Genomic DNA, 22,538 nt, shown 5'->3' with positions numbered 1-22,538 from the left:
TGGACACATGCTCATAGAACATCTCAATCCAAAATCATGGGCTTTGACATGGAGTTGGTTCCCTCATTTGCTGCTAGATGTTGGAACATTGCTGCGGAGACTTTCTTCCATTCAGCCACAAACATTATTGATGTTGGGCACTGATGTTGGGCAATTAGGCCTGGCTCGCAGTCAGTGTTCCAATTCATCCCAAATGTGTTCAATGGGGTTGAGGTGGGTTGAGGTTTGCAGGCCAGTCAAGTTCTTCCACGTCGATCTTGACAAACCATTTCTGTATTGACCTTGCTTTATGCACAGGGGCATTATCATGCTGAAACAGGAAAGGGCCTTCCCCAAACTGTTGCCACAAAGCACAGAATCGTCTAGAATGCCATTGAATACTGTAGCTTTAAGATTTCCCTTCATTGAAACTAAGGGGCCTAGCCCGAAACTGAAAAACAGCCCAAGATCCTTATTCCTCCTTCACCAAACTTTACATTTGGCACTATGCATTGGGGTAGCGTTCTCCTGGCATCCACCAAACCCAGATTCGTCCGTCGGACTGCCAGATTGTGAAACGTGATTAATCACTCCAGAATACATGTTTCACTGCTCCAGAGTCCAATGGCGGCAAGATTTACACCACTCCAGCCGACACTTTGATTTGCAGTGATTTTTGGCTTGTGTGTGGTTCTCTACCATGGAAACCAATTTCATGAAGCTCCCGACTAACAGTTCTTCTGCTGACGTTGTTTCCAGAGACCGTTTGAAACTCAGCAGTGAGTGTTGCAACTGAGAATGCTTTTTATGTGCTACGCGCTTCAGCACTCAGTGGTCCCGTTCTCTGAGCTTGTGTGGCCTACCACTTCGCGGCTGAGCCGTTGTTGCTCCTAGACGTTTCCACTTCACTATAACAGCACTTACAGTTGACCAGGGCAGCTCTAGCAGGGCAGACATTTGACAAACTGACTTGTTGGAAAGGTGGCATCCTATGACGGTGCCAAGTTGAAAATCACTGAGCTCTTCAGTACTGCCATTCTGCTGCCAATGTTTGTCTATGGAGATTGCATGGCTGTGTGCTCAATTTTATAGACCTGTCAGCAACGTGTGTCTGAAATTGCTGAATCCACTACTTTGAAGGGGTTTTCACATACTTTTGTATATATCGTGATTTAAGTTCCTTTGAACGGGGTATGGTAGTAGGTGCCAGGCACACTGGTTTGTGTCAAGAACTGCAACGCTGCTGGGTTTTTTGACGCTCAACCGTTACCCGTGTGTATCAATAATGGTCCACCACCCAAAGGACATCCAGCCAACTTGACAACTGTGGGAAGCATTGGAGTCAACATGGGCCAGCATCCCTGTGGAACGCTTTCGACACCTTGTAGAGTCCAATGCCCCAACGAATTGAGACTGTTCTGAGTGCAAAAGGGTGGGTGGGGGCAACTCAATATTAGGAAGGTGTTGTTAATTTTTCGTACACTCAGTAGAAACAGAATTAGTATAATACAGTCAGGAAGACAGAGAGGTGATCTAGTTACTCAGTAGAAACAGAATTAGTATAATTCAGTCAGGAAGACAGAGAGGTGATCTAGTTACTCAGTAGAAACAGAATTAGTATAATACCGTCAGGAAGACAGGGATGTAAATGATCTAGCTACTGCCTGTCTTATTTATCGGTGGACCGTGTCTTCTTCTCTCAGTTGTGGTGTGCCGTGCGAACCCTGGAGAGCGCCCACGAGGGACTCGTGACCCCACAACCCCCCCAAAATACAGCCTCATCGGCACCCTCTCCAACTCGCCAGACTTTGTAGAGCACTTCCAGTGCCCCACTGGCTCCCTTGTGAACTGGGGTCACCGCTGCGTGTCGTGGTAGGGCCTGGCAGAACCACTGGCTCCCTTATGAACTGGGGTCACCGCTGCATGTCGTGGTAGGGCCTGGCAGACCCACAGGCTCCCTTATGAACTGGGGTCACCGCTGCGTGTCATGGTAGGGCCTGGCAGACCCACTGGCTCCCTTATGAACTGGGGTCACCGCTGCGTGTCGTGGTAGGGCCTGGCAGACCCACTGGCTCCCTTGTGAACTGGGGTCACCGCTGCGTGTCGTGGTAGGGCCTGGCAGACCCACTGGCTCCCTTATGAACTGGGGTCACCGCTGCATGTCGTGGTAGGGCCTGGCAGACCCACTGGAGGGCGCTGCCTGCCTGTGGAGGCTACATGGAGAACCAAGAGGAGGAGGAGGAGGAAGAGAACCTCCAACTAATCATCTGTTTTTTTCATCTAGTAATCTTTTCTTTGTACATGACGCTGGATTACTTGTGGTTTGTGGGTAGAGCAGGACAGATCCCAGGTGAGCAAGAGGGAAGCGTGCGGAGAGAAACGTTGCTGTCAGCTGATGTGTGTGTAATTCCAGTGTTAGGGGATGGTATATTTCCTCTTCGTCCAAACACCGTCACATCCCCCCACCCTACTCACCCGTGGGGTACAAAGGCACGTTTTATTTATTGTTTGCTGGACTTGGTAAGGGGCCGTCGCAGTCCTCACAGTGTACCCTGTTTACAATTCAAACCAGAGCCTCTAATGACTGAGAGCTCTCACTGAAAGCACTGTAACCTCACAGGAAGTGCCTCATCTGCCTCAGTGACCTCGCAGGAAGTGCAAAAATCTTGGCTGTGACCTCACAAGAAGTGCAGAAACTTCACTGTGATTGAACATTGCAGGGTTTTTTTTCTGGATCAAAACGGGGCTTAGGGTGGTGGGTGTGACAGGGGGCGTGGTAGGGGTGTGACAGGGGGCGTGGTAGGGGGTGTGACAGGGGGCGTGGTAGGGCGCGGCAATTGGCGCAGTCGGCACAGCTGAATTTTTAAAGGCTGCCATCTTTGTGTTTTTTTATCGCCATTTTTAAGACAATTTCCATGCAAATTTGCATGGAGCAAAGATGCATTTTTGCAGTTTTAAAGTTAATTTCCTGCAATTCTATGCATTTTGCCATGGCAAGTGCTGTGTTATTTTGCTCAAACTTAAAAACAATATCAATATTGTTAAATTCATTCTTTTGGAATTTCACAAATATTATATTATTAAAACATACATGCTTGTAGGTCCATTGTCTTTTTTACATACTTTATTATAAATAAAATTACAGTTTGGACTTAAGCGTCCCAAAAATAATTTTAGGCGGCCCCCCCCCAAGGGTTTCTGTGGCAGAAAAATCCCTGCGTTGTATAAGGCTTCATCTCAAATGTATATTTAGTTAAAATTCTATTTCCTAAATGACTTACAGAGCCACATAAGTCATCCACAAGAGAGCACCACTGCTTCTGGTCTGCATTCCCTATATAGTAAACACATAGTACTATGTGGCTCTGGTAAATAGTAGTGACCTATGGGGTGTCAAAGGGTATCATTTGAGATGGAGCCATATAGACTAATCTCTCCTTTTCTTTCTCCGTTGCTTCACAGGAAGTTGTCGTGGAAATTCTAACCAGAAAGGAAGATAGAGACAGTAGATTCCTCCAAACAACTATTTAAAATAAAATAAGATTTGCATGAAAGGGAGCTGGTTAATAATAATCGCACAACAGGTGCAACAGTCAAAAGCCCAACAAACAAGAGTTGGGTCTCAGCCTTTATAGGAAAATACAACCTCTTTTGTCTCTATGGGAGTTTAGCAGGTGTGTGAGATCATGGTGGGGGCAGAGCGTACAAACAAGTGATAATGCCAGTTTTCTTACTTCTTTCTGCTGATAGAATTGTCGCTGCTGCTCAAGCGAGCCTCTGTTCTCTTCATATCTCCACACAGCTGTACCCTTGAAAGATAGGGAAAGAACAGGATGGACCAAAAAACTGGTCACTCTCAGATGGCCCTTTTGTCTTTGGCCACGTGACTAAGTTACTGAGAAACAAGAGAGGGAAAACACTGGCTTCTTCTTACATGAGAGAAACAGACAGTGGAAAAGTTTAGATTTAAGGTTTATATAAATGATGTGCATAATAGAGTTTGTAATTTTACCACTATATTCCACAGTTTTGAGACTAATCTCAACCTAATACAAAATTACAAGTAAGCATGTGAGTAATAATTCATAATATAAGTCAATTATGCCATAATCTAAGCAAAACTTAAAGCATTGGGGGGGATTTTTCTTACACTTGTACATTATCTGTGTAAATGGCTTCTGTTGAGCCACTGAGTGTTTTACCTTCACATGGTGCAAAACAGGGAATCATTAAACAATGAAAACAGTTCTACAGAAGTACACTCTTCATCTGTACAAAGAGGACAATCGTCACGCCGATGCATCAATCTCCGTCTTCTTAAACAATGAAACAGTTCTACAGAAGTACACTCTTCATCTGTACAAAGAGGACAATCATCAAGCCGCTGCATCCATCTCTGTCTTCTTAAACAACGGGCAGCTATTATTAGCTGGACTCCCATCCTGAGCCATTGGCTTGAGCTGGAGCGGCTGTTATTTAAGTCCCACCGTGGGACTATGCTGGTGTTGTATACTTCAGTTGTATTGTTGTCACTTCTCCAAGGGCCCAGACAACAGCTAACAATGAAAAGACTGACCACGAAAGCAAAAGAAATGATGGATAGAGTCCGGTCCTGGTCTTTCTATGGCCACTGGGGTCACATATGACGATTCATCGGCTGGTACATCTTCGTCTGGGTTGTGGGGCACTTTCCTGCAGTGGCTTGCGTGAACCCACGTCAACCGATCTGCAACCATCAGGAGCACCTGGAATGGACCAGTCCAGCGCTGTTGGTGCCAAGTCTTTCTGCGGAGGTCTTTGTTGATCACTCAATCTCCTGGCTGCAATTTGTGGAGCTGTCCTCCTTTTGGTTCAGGCAAAGCCACTTTTATCCTGGGGAAAATAGATTTCAGAACATTGTTGAGTGCAGCACAGTAGCTTACCATTTGATCCTCGCAACCCGTCAGTGTCAACCTGTTCTGTGGGAACGGGGTGTTTAGGATTCTCATGGGTCTTCCTGTGAGTATTTCATGAGGTGCTAAACCAGGGGGTACGATGCACACGTCCATGCATGTACATCCGAGCCAGAGGCATTACTGTTACCTATGACAATCCGGTCTCAACCTTCCTCTGCCTACATTGTTAGTCATACAAACCACAACTCCTCCCCTTTTACACAATGGTCTTGGCCATTCTCATTCCCCCAGGCCATTGGCAGATCAGAAACATCCTGTAGAGAAAACAGGTTTTAAACATAGATGGGTATTGCAACAAAATAGCCTCCAACAAGTTCTCAACCAATTTATCAAATCAAATGTATTTATATAGCCCTTCTTACATCAGCTGATATCTCAAAGTGCTGTACAGAAACCCAGCCTAAAACCCCAAACAGCAAGCAATGCAGATGTAGAAGCACAGTGGCTAGGAAAAACTCCGTAGGAAGGCCAGAACCTAGGAAGAAACCTAGAGAGGAACCAGGCTATGAGGGGTGGCCAGTCCTCTTCTGGCTGTGCCGGGTGGAGATTATAACAGAACATGGCCAAGATGTTCAAATGTTCATAAATGACCAGCATGGTCAAATAATAATAATCACAGTAGTTGTCGAGGGTGTAACAAGTCAGCACCACAAGAGTAAATGTCAGTTGGTTTTTCATAGCCGATCATTGAGAGTATCTCTACTGCTCCTGCTGTCTCTAGAGAGTTGAAAACAGCAGGTCTGGGACAGGTAGCACATCCGGTGAACAGGTCAGGGTTCCAGCAGGTCTGGGACAGCAGGTCTGGGACAGGTAGCATGTCTGGTGAACAGGTCAGGGTTCCATAGCCGCAGGCACAACAGTTGAAACTGGAGCAGCAGCACGGCCAGGTTGGACTGGGGACAGCAAGGAGTCATCATGCCAGGTAGTCCTGAAGCATGGTCCTAGGGCTCAGGTCCTCCGAGAGAGAGAAAGAAAGAGAGAGAGAATTAGAGAGAGCGAATTAGAGAGAGCATACTTAAATTCACACAGGACACCGGATAAGACAGGAGAAAAACTCTATATATAACAGACTGACCCTAGCCCCCCGACACATAAACTACTGCAGCATAAATACTGGAGGCTGAGACAGGAGGTGTCAGAAGACACTGTGGCCCCATCCGACGATACCCCCGGACAGGGTCAAACAGGAAAGATATAACCCCACCCACTTTGCCAAAGCACAGCCCCCACACCACTAGAGGGATAACTTCAACCACCAACTTACCATCCTGAGACAAGGCCGAGTATAGCCCACAAAGATCTCCGCCACGGCACAACCCAAGGGGGGGCGCCAACCCAGACAGGAAGACCACGTCAGTGACTCAACCCACTCAAGTGACGCACCCCTCCTAGGGACGGCATGGAAGAACACCAATAAGCCAGTGACTCAGCCCCTGTAATAGGGTTAGAGGCAGAGAATCCCAGTGGAGAGAGGGGAACCGGCCAGGCAGAGACAGCAAGGGTGGGTCGTTGCTCCAGAGCCTTTCCGTTCACCTTCACGCTCCTGGGCCAGACTACACTAAATCATAGGACCTACAGAAGAGATGAGTCTTCAGTAAAGACTTAAAGGTTGAGACCGAGTCTGCGTCTCTCACATGGGTAGGCAGACCATTCCATTAAAATGGCGCTCTATAGGAGAAAGCCCTGCCTCCAGCTGTTTGCTTAGAAACTCTAGGGACAATTAGGAGGCCTGCGTCTTGTGACCATAGCGTACGTGTAGGTATGTACGGCAGGACCAAATCGGAAAGATAGGTAGGAGCAAGCCCATGTAATGCTTTGTAGGTTAGCAGTAAAACCTTGAAATTAGCCCTTGCCTAAACAGGAAGCCAGTGTAGGGAGGCTAGCACTGGAGTAATATGACAATTTTTTGGTTCTAGTCAGGATTCTAGCAGCCGTATTTAGCACTAACTGAAGTTTATTTAGTGCTTTATCCGGGTAGCCGGAAAGTAGAGCATTGCAGTAGTCCAACCAAGAAGTAACAAAAGCATGGATACATTTTTCTGCATAATTTTTGGACAGAAAGTTTCTGATTTTCGCAATGTTACGTAGATGGAAAAAAAGCTGTCCTTGAAACAGTCTTGATATGTTCTTCAAAAGAGAGATCAGGGTCCAGAGTAACGCCGAGGTCCTTCACAGTTTTATTTGAGATGACTGTACAACCATCAAGATTAATTGTCAGATTCAACAGAAGATCTCTTTGTTTCTTGGGACCTAGAACAAGCATCTCTGTTTTGTCCGAGTTTAAAAGTAGAAAGTTTGCAGCCATCCACTTCCTTATGTCTGAAACGCAGGCTTCCAGCGAGGACAATTTTGGGGCTTCACCATGTTTCATCGAAATGTACAGCTGTGTGTCGTCCGCATAGTAGTGAAAGTTAACATTATGTTTTCGAATGACATCCCCAAGAGGTAAAATATACAGTGAAAACAATAGTGGTCCTTAAACAGAACCTTGAGGAACACCGAAATTTACAGTTGATTTGTCAGAGGACAAACCATTCACAGAGACAAACTGATATCTTTCCGACAGATAAGATCTAAACCAGGCCAGAACTTGTCCATGTAGACCAATTTGGGTTTCCAATCTCTCCAAAAGAATGTGGTGATCGATGGTATCAAAAGCAGCACTAAGATCTAGGAGCACGGGGACTGATGCAGAGCCTCGGTCTGACGTCATTAAAATGTCATTTACCACCTTCACAAGTGCAGTCTCAGTGCTATGATGGGGTCTAAAACCAGACTGAAGCGTTTCATATACATTGTTTGTCTTCAGGAAGGCAATGAGTTGCTGCGCAACAGCTTTTTCAAAAAGTTTTGAGAGGAATGGAAGATTCGATATAGGCTGATAGTTTTTTATATTTTCTAGGTCAAAGTTTGGCTTTTTCAAGAGAGGCTTTATTACTGCCTGTCTTGAACTAGTGGTTTGCTCATTACCAGATATACTACATCCATAACTAGTGGTTTCCTCATTACCAGATATACTACATCCATAACTAGTGGTTTCTCATTACCAGATATACTACATCCATAACTAGTGGTTTCCTCATTACCAGATATACTACATACATAACTAGTGGTTTCCTCATTACCAGATATACTACATCCATAACTAGTGGTTTCCTCATTAGCAGTTATACTACATCCATAACTAGTGGTTTCCTCATTACCAGATATACTACATCCATAACTAGTGGTTTCCTCATTAGAATGGAGGAGTTTCTACTACCAAATTGCATGTGCATCACTGCAATTTTAGCAAACACAGAAAGGGGCCTATATTGGAGGCCAAAAGTCGTCTGGCACACTGCTTAGGTCTTGACTGTCTTGTCAAATGTTGTACAACTTCATGGGTACTCTCTGGTCATCCCTTTTTACCTCAAATAAACAGTGGATTTCTGCTGTTGTGTGCATTTAACCATCTGTATGACTTTGTTGTTCACACAGGAGAGAGACGGGACTATCGTGGATCCTCTGGGGGAGCCTCAACAACCTCATGATGCTGACGAGGCAGAGAAGAGTCTCTCCAGATCAGAACTCCTCAAGAAACACCTGCAGAGACCCACAGGGAAGAAATCTTACTTCTGCTCTGACTGTGGGAAAAGATTAAACTCCTCAGTAAAACTTAAAATACATCAAAGAATTCACACTGAAGAGAAACCTTTTGGCTGTACTCAATGTGGAAAGAGTTATGCCCTGTCAGGTAGCCTGATATCACATCAGAGAACACACACAGGAGAGAAACCTTTTAGCTGTAATCAATGTGGAAGGAGTTATGCCCTGTCAGGTAGCCTGATATCACATCAGAGAACACACACAAGAGAGACACCTTTTAGCTGTACTCAGTGTGGGAAGAGTTTTGTTCATTCTAGCTTTCTGAAGAGACACCAGATAACACACACAGGAGAGAAAGCTTTTAGCTGTAATCAATGTGGAAGGAGTTATAGAAAGTCAGCTAGCCTGAAATCACATCAGAGAACACACACAGGAGAGAAACCTTTTAGCTGTACTCAATGTGGGAAGAGTTTTTTTCGTTCTAGCCATCTGAATAGACATCAGAAAACACACACAGGAGAGAAACCTTTTGGCTGTAATCAATGTGGAAAGAGTTTTACCCAGTCAAGAAGCCTGATATCACATCAGAGAACACACACAAGAGAGAAATGAGAGAAACCATATAGCTGTACTCAATGTTGGAAGAGTTTTATTTCATCTAGACAGCTGAAGATACACCATAGAACACACACAGGAGAGAATACTTTTAGCTGTGATCAATGTGGGAAGGGGTTTGTTAGTTCTAGTGGTCTGAAGGTACACCATAGAACACACAGGAGAGAAACCTCATAGCTGTGATCAATGTGGGAAGAGATACTCTGATAAACAATCTCTGATCAAACATCAGAAAATACATGGAGTTGTTTCATGATATCAATGAATTAATGTCACAATGTAGAATGTTTAAACATTGTAGAAGGAGTATTTTAATGATGTCACAATGTAGAATGTTTAAACATTGTAGTAGGAGTATTTTAATGATGTCACAATGTAGAACCCTAAACGTTTGTCCCCTGTTCTATTGATTTCAGCATGATATGGATATTAGCCTCAGGGGGGAAATCCAGGCTCTGAAATGGAAGAGTTACTATTTATGTGATTTAACAAAAAGTGACTAACACAAAAAGAGTTGTGTTACACTTACCACGTTGGTGACCCACTGGAATCAAAATGCAACACTTCAAAATGTAGCTAGCTGTTTTCTACAAGTTGTCCTCTAACCAGGGATGTACACATTACTCCCAGATTCTGTGTGGTTTTGGAGCTGTTTTAACAGGACGTGCAACTTCATCTCCCTCCTGTCACACAATTGATTTTAGCGATGAGTTATGACAAATAAGTGTTGTGTTCCTTTGTTTAGCGACCCCTAAATTTAAATGCATCACTCCAAAATGTGGCTGACTGTCTTCTGCAGGTTGTCCTCTAACCAGTGAGGTAAAATATATCTCCCATTTCCATGTGTTTTTTTGTTGTGTTAGTTTCAACATCACGTACAACCTGATTTCCCCCCTTAATCGATATCAATGATTTATTGCTACTTGTCAAAACAACAGCGTTTCTGGTGCTTGTGCAGTTTATAAGGTGCTTGTTTAAGTAATATGATTATTGTGGCAGATGTTTGTGTATATAGCACATGTTATGTTTAGGTTTTCAATTTATCACAAACTGTTTATGCATATTGGTTATTGATTTAGACACGTTAAAACTGTGTTTTGACATTGGGGATATCCCACCTAGCAACATGTCATTGAAAAGCTGTTGAAAATAACACTATGCAACCAAATATTTCATATTTACATTTCATGTAACATTTAGTAATGATATTTATTTATGCAACCAACTGACAATTTTTTGGTACAATTATATTGACATTGTTGCCCTGCTTTTAGAATATCAGGCTTCATTCTAACATGGGTAGGCAGTCAAAAAGTGTTGTGTTTTGCGTTTAGCCAGTGCGTTGCCATGGATCACAATTTATTTTGACGGCTTTTCCGTATTGGAGATGAGTTTTGTTTGGGCTCGTTCCAAGGAGACGAGAGTTCTAGAAGCTAGTGGGTTTTAGGAAGACGAGAGTTCTAGAAGCTAGTGGGTTTTAGGAAGACGAGAGTTCTAGAAGCTAGTGGGTTTTAGGAAGACGAGAGTTCTAGAAGCTAGTGGGGGAAAAATATAAGGTTCTAGAAATATGTTTCTTCGTGTTTTTAATTGTTGACAGCCAGTAGACACCATGTTTATATTGGTGAAGGTGAAGCATTGTAGTTGATTATAATGTGAAATGGAAGTTGTTTTCTGTTGATGGTGAGCAAACTTCTAAAGTGTTATTCTTTGGTTTTTCCTTTTTATGTTTTGAGGTTGGACTTTAGCACGTATAGCGCGTTAGCACGTCTAGCGCGTTAGCACGTCTAGCGCGTTAGCACGTTTAGCTCGTTAGCACGTCTAGCTCGTTAGCACGTAGGACGCACTGATTGGTGTCACCTCGTTAGTCAGTATGTGTTACACCTGTGCTGGCTTGTCCATCTCGTTAGTGGGAAGGTGTTTCACCTGAGCTGGTCCAGGTTCTATTTAAGAGTGTCTGGCCCAGTGCTCCAGTTATCTTGATACATGTGGAGAGTCAACACCTTTAGTTGCTCTACCTTTTTGGTTTGCTTCCTGTCTTTAAGTTTGGTGTGGGTTTTTCTTTTGTTTGCCTCTTCTTGGGCAGATTTAGTGGGTCTCATGGTGGGTGTCTTTTAGGTCCTAGTTGTTGTTACTAGTCAACTTTCAGTGGACACTGTGAGAGCAAAATTGCAAGATTATGTTATTATACTTTTATTGCATCAAATGGTTGTTTTATGCAACAGAATGGAGGGTTCTTAGAACTATTGTTTCTGTGTGTTCTACTGAGGATGGGCCTCTGGGAGAAAACACTGACAGGAGATTTACAATGTCTTTTGGGTGATAAAACCTAAAGAGACCGCATTCCAGAGCACGAGTTAATGTTTCTGTTCTATATGGTACCAGGGAGAGATGACCCCAGGGCCAGACCCTGGTCTCTACACAAAGAGTACTGTTTCTACAGCAGATACTGTCTGCTGAGAATTATAAGTATCTTTCATACAAATCTTAACCTTGTGACCCGTTCTATACATCTGTTGTTGGTCATGTAGGTTGAAAGGGGTGCATCTTGGCTTTAAAAGACCTTTTGTACTTTTGTCTCATGGCTCTCAACGAATCATCTGGGGGTGATTCATCTCTCAACGAATTATCTGGGGGTGATTCATCTCTCAACGAATCATCTGGGGTGATTCATCTCTCAATGAATCATCTGGGGGTGATTCATCTCTCAATGAATCATCTGGGGGTGATTCGTCTACCAGCCATCATTATCGTAGAACACTCAATCGATTCTCTTTGTATGTGTGTGTTGTATTGACCTGCTGCCTTATAAGTGAATAAAGATTTCATTTTAGAGTAACTCTGACTTGTGTGATAAGTTTGTCTCCTCATTTGATATTAAAGAAATTAACCACCACATTTGGCGATGGGGATGTGAATCTTCACTTGGTGACCACTCCTGATGACCTGGGTAAATGGTGCACCAGGGATCCCTCTAACTTGGGATCTCAGGGAGACCACACTACAGGAACAGAACAAATGGACCCACCTTTGATCTGAGAGGCAGCGAGCCGAGTGGATACCACATCTCAAACGTAGTTTAAAAAAAAAAGAGAGGTGAGCGAAACACGCAAAGTGGAGTTTTTAGAAAATCCTCGTAAGCTCTGAGTGTGTATTCCTGTGTGGAGGTGTAAACAGGGACCAGTCAGTAGGCTCTGAGTGTGTATTCCTGTGTGGAGGTGTAAACAGGGCCCAGTCAGGAGGCTCTGAGTGTGTATTCCTGTGTGGAGGTGTAAACAGGGCCCAGTCAGTAGGCTCTGAGTGTGTATTCCTGTGTGAGGGGGCACCTTGGAGGCGTAAACAGGGCCGAGTCAGTGGAGGATGATCTGAGAGTCAGTCGACTCAGACACCTATCATTGGTCGGTTGCGGGCGACCTAGAGCTGTCCTGACACTGAATTGATCACAGTGGGGATTGGTCTGTAGGGGTGAGGGGCCAGGGTGACTGTGGGTTCTGTGTGAAACACGGTACCTGGTTAAACTCTATTGGAAGAAGGACCTCATTCTGAAAAGTGTCTGTGTGGCTCTCAGAAGTGGTGAATTCCAATGATTTTAAACGTGCTGCCAGGTATGCCCTGGGTTCGGTCATTTAGCGTTAAATATCTAGAATCTGTGTGAACGAGATGACAACTAGAATCTGTGTGAACGAGATGACAACTAGAATCTGTGTGAACGAGATGACAACTAGAATCTGTGTGAACGAGATGACAACTAGAATCTGTGTGAACTAGATGACAACTAGAATCTGTGTTTACTAGTTAAGACCATTTATGATATAGTACAAGATAGTAAGGTGCACCTGTAATTGTTTTAAACATGTAATTATTTTAAACCTGGACCCCATTTCATATTTTCTGATATGAGAGTTGTGTGACTGTGATATGAGAGTTGTGTGACTGTGGTATGAGAGTTGTGTGACTGTGGTATGAGAGTTGTGTGACTGAGTCATAATCTGATGTTTGGATAGTAGCAGAGATCTATAGTTCCTCCTAGAGATCTATAGTTCCTCATAGAGGTCTATAGTTCCTCCTAGAGATCTATAGTTCCTCCTAGAGATCTATAGTTCCTCCTAGAGGTCTATAGTTCCTCATAGAGGTCTATAGTTCCTCCTAGAGGTCTATAGTTCCTCCTAGAGGTCTATAGTTCCTCCTAGAGGTCTATAGTTCCTCCTAGAGATCTATAGTTCCTCCTAGAGATCTATAGTTCCTCCTAGAGGTCTATAGTTCCTCCTAGAGATCTATAGTTCCTCATATAGAAATATGCTTAATCAGATGATTGACATGTGGATAATAAGCTTTATTATAACGTTATCTTGGGGTTCCGTTCCTTCACTGCCCATCATAGAAGATCACGGGGTGGTATTGAGAGGGGAATGATATTTTAGAAAGCAGAGGAAGGTCTATAGTTCCTGGGAGGCTTGATTTTGCCGTGGTCTCTGGGAGGTTAGAGAACCGTTGAGGATCCCATGGTCATTGTCATGGAAACTAAAGTTTATTTTTGGTTCTGCTGGGAGGATGTTTGGAGAGCTGCTTCGTTGCTATGGAGAGTCCCTGAAAAAGCAAATGGAATGGTTGTCGTGACTACCTGAGAATTTCTTACGTTTTATATGGATTCTGTGAATATATGAAAATATGATGAATTGTATGTGTGTATAATGATTACTAGAGATTTGATGAAGTAATACTGGGAATATAATTAGATACAATTTAAACAACCCATATGTAGACGAACGTAGGCTTTGAGTTGGTATCTTTAATGGATCATTTGATAAAGATGAGGTTTAAGCATTATTAAACACTCTACAAAGTCTGAGCAGTTGTCTCAGAAACTGATGGGAGTGTGTCCACTTTAGGGTAAGTTACCCTAACGATGTAACTATAAAACGCTTATTGGATTTTTCTCCGTCCGGGTACTACATTTCAAATACATGTAAATCTACATTTGAAATGGGGGGGGTTCTTCCTGGTATGAGAGGAGTTGGGGGAGTTTAGTTAGTTAGTTAGTTAGTTAACGAAGCTAACATTAGCTAGTTCATTATCACAAAAGTGAGAACTGCTCTAGATTGGAAACTTACGTTAATGAGTGTAAAGCCATGTTGGCTTTATGGAAACGATATACAATATATGGGAATGAATATAGTTGAGGGAATAATCCAAACCTAGTTGTGCCTAGTTAGGACATAACGTTAGCTAGCTAGCTAACGGTACTGTACTGTAGCTCATACAACGCCGACGGTCAAACCCGGCTTTCTAATATTAACGTTAATTAACTATAGTAACGTTATGGAAGATATTCACAGAAAACTATCATTGTCTTCGTTATTCATTATTAGTATGTTATATTATTATAATACATTATTTCGAGACATATTCAGAGCCAAACATCAACACAACTTAACCTTTTTAACTTTTGTCGCATCCAAACTTGTCACCATCGTTTTCAGTTGTAATTGCGAAGTTCCCGGAAGAAGTCCAGCAACAACGGAGGTTCCTCGATGAACCCACCATCTAACAAGTTCTTTGAAGAACCTTTTGGGGCTGTTTTTCATTGACCAAGAACCCTACGGTTCTTAGGGGATCTGAGAACAACTCCAGTTGAACACTTCATTTTTAGAGTGTAGTCGGCTCTATTTACTCTCAGATTCAAACATGATGATTAGTATCAACGATCAAGTCAGCTGCTGCTGCTCCAATACAGTATGAGGTGAGACGGTGAACTGATGTTGAACTGGGCAGTCAGCTGCTGCTGCTCCAATACAGTATGAGGTGAGACGGTGAACTGATGTTGAACTGGGCAGTCAGCTGCTGCTGCTCCAATACAGTATGAGGTGAGACGGTGAACTGATGTTGAACTGGGCAGTCAGCTGCTGCTGCTCCAATACAGTATGAGGTGAGATGGTGAACTGATGTTGAACTGGGCAGTCAGCTGCTGCTGCTCCAATACAGTATGAGGTGAGACGGTGAACTGATGTTGAACTGGGCAGTCAGCTGCTGCTGCTCCAATACAGTATGAGGTGAGACGGTGAACTGATGTTGAACTGGGCAGTCAGCTGCTGCTGCTCCAATACAGTATGAGGTGAGACGGTGAACTGATGTTGAACTGGGCAGTCAGTCATTCATTCTGTACTATGAGTCTATCAAATCAAATTGAATTTTACCTTACAGTGAAATGCTTACTTACAAGCCCCTAACCAACAATGCAGTTTTAAAAAGTACAAATAAGAATACTAAATAAAAGGAACAAGTAATTAAAGAGCAGAAGTTAAATAACAATAGCTAGACTATATACAGGGGGTACCGGTACAGAGTCAATGTGGAGGCTATATACAGGGGGTACCGGTACAGAGTCAATGTGGAGGCTATATACAGGGGTACCGGTACAGAGTCAATGTGGGGGCTATATACAGGGGTACCGGTACAGAGTCAATGTGGAGGCTATATACAGGGTGTACCGGTACAGAGTAAATGTGTGGGGGCACCGGTTAGTCGAGGTAATATGTACATGTAGGTAGAGTTATTAAAGTGACTATGCATAGATGATAACAGAGTGTGTGTGTGTGTGGGGGGCTTCCTCTGACACCGCCTGGTAAAGAGGTCCTGTATGGCAGGAATCTTGGCCCCAGTGATGTACTGGGCTGTATGCACTACCCTCTGTAGTGCCTTGTGGTCGGAGGCAGAGCAGTTGCCATACCAGGCAGGGATGTAACCAGTCAGGATGCTCTCGATGGTGCAGCTGTAGAACCTTTTGAGGATCTGAGGACCCATGCTAAATCTTTTCAGTCTCCTGAGGGGGAATAGGTTTTGTCATGCCCTCTTCACGATTATCGTGGTGTGCTTGGACCATGATAGTTTGTTAGTGATGTGGACACCAAGGACCTTGAACTTCTCAACCTGCTCCACTACAGCCCCATCGATGAGAATGGGGGCGTGCTGTCTTCCTTTTCCTGTAGTCCACAATCATCTCCTTTGTCTTGATCACGTTGAGGGAGAGGTTGTTTTCCTGGCACAACACACACAATATTATCACTTGCACAGTGCTCCTTGGGATGTTTAAAGCTTGGGAAATCTTTTTGTATCCAAATCCGGCTTTAAACTTCTCCACAACAGTATCTCGGACCTGCCTGGTGTGTTCCTTGTTCTTCATGATGCTCTCTGCGCTTTAAACGGACCTCTGAGACTATCACAGAGCAGGTGCATTTATACGGAGACTTGATTACACACAGGTGGATTCTATTTATCATCATTAGTCATTTAGGTCAACATTGGATCATTCAGAGATCCTCACTGAACTTCTGGAGAGAGTTTGCTGCACTGAAAAGTAAGGGGGCTGAATAATTTTGCACGGCCAATTTTTCAGTTTTTTATTTGTTAAAAAAGTTTGAAATATCCAATAAATTTCGTTCCACTTCATGATTGTGTCCCACTTGTTGTTGATTCTTCACAAAAAATTACAGTTTTATATCTTTATGTTTGAAGCCTGAAATGTGGCAAAAGGTCGAAAAGTTCAAGGGGGCCGAATACTTTCGCAAGGCACTGTAATGGGTATTTACCAACGTTTCGGCATCACTGTGCCTTCCTCAGGGTGATGTGATGAATACTTGAACCAGGTTATGTAGACAAACAGTGCAATTAGTGTAACCAATGACAATAGTGAGGGGTGTGTCATAATGATTAAGTTAATTAAAATGAATTAGTGAAACTGTAGTTTATGGCATATTAAATATATTACTCTATTGTTATCATATAGAAACATCATGGAATATTGTACATCATATTAAATATATTACTCTATTGTTATCATATAGAAACATCATGGAATATTGTACATCATATTAAATATATTACTCTATTGTTATCATATAGAAACATCATGGAATATTGTACATCATATTAAATATATTACTGTATTGTTATCATATAGAAACATCATGGAATATTGTACATCATATTAAATATATTACTCTATTGTTATCATATAGAAACATCATGGAATATTGTACATCATATTAAATATATTACTGTATTGTTATCATATAGAAACATCATGGAATATTGTACATCATATTAAATATATTACTCTATTGTTATCATATAGAAACATCATGGAATATTGTACATCATATTAAATATATTACTCTATTGTTATCATATAGAAACATCATGGAATATTGTACATCATATTAGCATCAACATACATTATTGATTCATTCAATTTCACATAATGAGGATATTTCATATTTTCAAGTTCAGAAGTCAGAACTCATCACCTGCTATGTAAAAGAGACAGAAGAATGCACAATGGTCAATGCTATCTGGGATCCTTGGGACATCCCTACCCTAAACCCTAAACCCTAACCTTATCCCCTACCTTAACCATTTTAAATGTCAACTTCAACGGGCTAGGGAAGTCCCAAGGATGTATCTCTACCTGAAAATACATGATCTAGGTGATTGATAGTTGGTATTCAGCAGTCATAAAGCCTAATTTACTTTAATAAACTACTAAAATAGTGATTTTGTCAGACAGCATAGACAGCAGCTCTACACTTTATTGACTGACTGATCCATTCATCCTTCCATCCCTCCTCAGCCTTCCTCTCCTCTGAAGACCCAGTGAGGGTGGAGCTCAGTCAGAGAGCTGTTGAGGGACTGGTTAGGAAGAACACTTCTACAGCCAGAGAGGTGAGAGGTCACACATGGTTTAGATGGTAAATATTTATGTCCCCTTAGCGGTTCATCACGTCAGCAAAAAGGAATATGTTCCATCTATGTTCATTTACATTAGTGCAAATTGTCCACTGATATTGGTGTAATTTCTCACCCCTTTTGGCTGTATGAAAGTTAATTTCCCCTCAGACACACACATTTGTTCTTTGATATTATGAAGGTCATTTGTGTCAAATGTACCTTTCCCCACTCATTCACCCCATCTCTTTACATTGCTGATGCATATTCAGTGGCCTGGCTGCATCCAGACTTTGTCAAAGGCCCATCCTGGTAGATCTGAACCTAATGCAGCTTGGAGTGATCAGATGACAGAAGTCACATTTAGGTGCCAGGTGTAACTGAGGCCATAGATGCTCCATATCCATTACTTTGAGTGTTATATATAATATGACTAAATGTGTTTCTGTGTTGCAGGGACAGTCAAGAAATGGAACAGCAAGGCCACAGAACATGACATAAGCAGAGCTGTGGGAGACCACCTCAAGCCCCTGGTAGAGCCGGGGGTGGTGTTTACCACTCCACCACGCCTTCAGCAGGCTGGAAACGTGGGATTGATACAGTTTTTCATACTAAGGTGGACCAATAGTTTGTTGATTGGTCAGTCATTGGGTTCATTAGTTTTGCAATATGTTCAAATCAAATCAAGCTTTATTTATACAGCACATTTCAGACATGGATGCTTCACAGGAAAAAAAATAAAACAATGAAAATAAACAGAAATATTTACCACAACAAACATAAGATTAACAACTGAAAGACAGATTAGCATTCTAAGGAAAATCCATTGATTAAAATATTAATTGGATGCAACATCCAACCCAAAATATAAGCTTGTTTTTTAGGAGGGGCTCTGAAAGACACTATGGGGGTGTCCACTGGAAGTTGACTAGTAACAACAACTGGGACCTAAAAGACACCCACCATGAGACCCACTAAATCTGCCCAAGAAGAGGAAAACAAAAGAAAAACCCACACCAAACTTAAAGACAGGAAGTAAACCAAAAAGGTGGAGCAACTAAAGGTGTTGACTCTCCACATGTATCAAGACAACTGGAGCACTGGGCCAGACACTCTTAAATAGAACCTGGACCAGCTCAGGTGAAACACCTTCCCACTAACGAGATGGACAAGCCAGCACAGGTGTAACACATACTGACTAACGAGGTGACACCAATCAGTGCGTCCTACGTGCTAACGAGCTAGACGTGCTAACGAGCTAGACGTGCTAACGAGCTAGACGTGCTAACGAGCTAGACGTGCTAATGAGCTAGACGGGCTAACGGAGCTAGACGGGCTAACGAGCTAGACGGGCTAACGAGCTAGACGGGCTAACGAGCTAGACGGGCTAACGAGCTAGACGTGCTAAAGTCCAACCTCAAAACATAAATGGAAAAACCAAAGCCTGTAACACCTTAAGACAACAAATATATCCTATATTTTTGTTGGAAAAGTTTGAGCACCACCAACAGAAAACAACTTCCATTTCACATTATAATCAACTACAATGCTTCACCTTCTAGAATATAAACATGGTGTCTACTGGATGTCAACAATTAAAAACAAGAAAAAAAACCTTATTTCTAAATAATAATATACAATAGGATTATTTGTTTCTCCTTTTTCTTTCTATAGAATCCTAAATCCCACTAGCTTCTAGAACTCTCGTCTTCCTAAAACTCACTAGCTTCTAGAACTCTCGTCTTCCTAAAACTCACTAGCTTCTAGAACTCTCGTCTTCCTAAATCCCACTAGCTTCTAGAACTCTCCTCTTCCTAAAACTCACTAGATTCTAGAACTCTCGTCTTCCTAAAACTCACTAGCTTCTAGAACTCTCGTCTTCCTAAAACTCACTAGCTTCTAGAACTCTCGTCTTCCTAAAACTCACTAGCTTCTAGAACTCTCGTCTTCCTAAAACTCACTAGCTTCTAGAACTCTCCTCTTCCTAAAACTCACTAGCTTCTAGAACTCTCGTCCCCTTGGAACGAGCCCAAACAAAACTCATCTCCAATACGGAAAACGTGCAGTCAAAATAAATTCTGATCCATGGCAATGCACTGCCTAAATGCAAAACACAAATCTTATATCCATTTGGGGGAAATCAGGTTGAATCTGCTCTTGAAACTAACACAACAAAACAAAAAACACATGGAAATGGAGATATATTTTACCTCACTGGTTAGAGGACAACCTGCAGAAGACAGTCAGCTACATTTTGGAGTGATGCATTTAAATTTAGGGGTCGCTAAACAAAGGAACACAACACTTATTTGTCATAACTCATCGATATCATGTTGAAATCATTTGTGCGAGAGGAGGGAGATGAGGTTGCACGTCCTGTTAAAACTAACAGCTCAAAAACCACACAGAATCTGGGAATAATGTGTACATCCCTGGTTAGAGGACAATTTGTAGAAAACAGCCAGATACATTTTGATTGAAGTGCGTCACCAACGTGGTAAGTGTAACACAACTCTTTTTGTGTTAGTCACTTTTTGTTAAATCACATAAATAGTAACTCTTCCATTTCAGAGCCTGGATTTTCCCCCTGAGGCTAATATCCATATCATGTTGAAATCAATAGAACAGGGGACAAACGTTTAGGGTTCTACATTGTGACATCATTAAAATACTCCTTCTACAATGTTAAAACATTCTACATTGTGACATTAATTCATTGATATCATGAAACAACTCCTTCATGTATTTTCTGATGTTTGATCAGATGTCTTTTATCGGAGTATCTCTTGTCACATTGACCACAGCTATAAGGTTTTTCTCCTGTGTGTTCTCTGGTGTGATGTCAGCTGGCCAGATTGACCAAAACGCTTCCCACATTGATCACAGCTATAAGGTTTCTCTCCTGTGTGTGTTCTCTGGTGTATCTTCAGTTCGCCAGATTGAACAAAACTCTTGCCACATCGAGTACAGCTATAAGGTTTCTCTCCTGTGTGTCTTCTCTGGTGCATCTTCAGTTCTCCAGATTGAACAAAACTCTTCCCACATTGAGTACAGCTATAGGGTTTCTCTCCTGTGTGTCTTCTTTGGTGTATCGTCAGATGGTTAGATTTAAAAAAAAACTTCCCACATCGAGTACAGCTATAGGGTTTCTCTCCTGTGTGTGTTCTCTGGTGAAGAGTCAGATTGCGCAAGCAAGTAAAACTCTTCCCACACTCATCACAGATATACGGTTTCTCTCCTGTGCGTGTTCTCTGGTGTAATTTCAGGCTGGTTGAACGAGTAAAACTCTTCCCACATTCATCACAGCTAGAAAGTTTCTCTCCTGTGTGTATTCTCTGGTGTGATATCAGGCTGCTTCGATGAGTAAAACTCTTCCCACATTGATCACAGCTAAAAGGTTTCTCTCCTGTGTGTTTTCTCTGGTGGAATTTCAGGCTGGTTGATTGAGTAAAACTCTTCCCACATTGATCACAGCTAAAAGATTTCTCTCCTGTGTGTGTTCTCTGGTGTGATATCAGGCTGCTTCGATGAGTAAAACTCTTCCCACATTCATCACAGCTATAAGATTTCTCTCCTGTGCGTGTTCTTTGGTGTACAATAAGATGGCTAGATGTATCAAAACTCTTCCCACATTGAGTACAGCAATAAGCTTTCTCTACTGTGTGGCTTCTCCGATGAATTTTAATGCCTGATGAGGTGAATCTCTTCCCACAGTCAGAGAGGTTAATTATCTTCCCTGTGGGTCTCTGCTGGTGTTTCTTGAGGAGTTCTGATCTGGAGAGACTCTTCTCTGCCTCATCAGCATCATGAGGTTGTTGAGGCTCCCCAGAGGATCCACGATAGTCCCGTCTCTCTCCTGTGTGAATGACAAAGTCATACAGATGGTTAAAGGCCCACAACAGCAGAAATCCACTGTAAAAGGTCATGCCAACAGCGTAGCCATGATGTTGAACAACAATTGACATCTGTAATGAATGTAATGATTACTTGACATTTGTCTTAAAATGAGCAACAATAGTCATATTTTGTCTTGTTTTCACATTAGTAGTAACATCTAAGATTGGAGGCCCTTTTCTATGTTTGCTGGTGAGAAAAGATTTTTGCTCAGGGGAGTAACCTCCATTACCAGGTTGCTTATGAGTTCATTTCACACTACTTTGGATTATAATTGTCAGGCTCGCTTGAATCTCCTGCTTAATATAATGTTTGTGTCGTCATCGCAAATCAACCGCTTTGTACTTAAAAAACACTTCAACCAGTAAAATGCTCTTTGGCTTTTCCATCAGCCTGACAATGAGGGTTTGTACACTGTTTGCCAAATTGGCCCATAACTTCACCTAACAACAACATAGACCTACTGTAGGACCCATAACTTCACCTAACAATAACATAGACCTACTGTAGGACCCATAACTTCACCTAACAATAACATAGACCTACTGTAGGATCCATAACTTCACCTAACAACAACATAGACCTACTGTAGGACCCATAACTTCACCTAACAATAACATAGACCTACTGTAGGACCCATAACTTCACCTAACAATAACATAGACCTACTGTAGGACCCATAACTACACCTAACAACAAATATAGGAAAATAGCTCTGTGTGTTGTACAATAGCCTATCCATCAAGGAACAGTTCTCTACACATTATGAGCTAAGTATCTCTGTTTCCA

At 42.3% G+C, this 22,538-nt stretch overlaps 1 protein-coding gene across 1 annotated transcript; it reads right to left on the bottom strand.

The window, feature by feature from the left end:
* Positions 1–20,674: 20,674 nt before the first annotated feature.
* LOC123741792 (zinc finger protein 2-like) lies at positions 20,675–21,517 on the bottom strand (the record flags this gene model as incomplete). Its single annotated transcript, XM_045716001.1, has 1 exon — positions 20,675–21,517. A coding segment is annotated over one exon (843 nt), but the record flags the coding sequence as incomplete, so codon positions are not given.
* Between the last annotated feature and the right edge of the window lie 1,021 nt (positions 21,518–22,538).

This window comes from Salmo salar, chromosome ssa03 (genome assembly GCF_905237065.1).
Source record: "Salmo salar chromosome ssa03, Ssal_v3.1, whole genome shotgun sequence".
Taxonomy (NCBI): Eukaryota; Metazoa; Chordata; class Actinopteri; order Salmoniformes; family Salmonidae; genus Salmo; species Salmo salar.
Note: the sequence above shows the minus strand (reverse complement) of the source record. Positions and strands in the feature narration are given on the sequence as shown.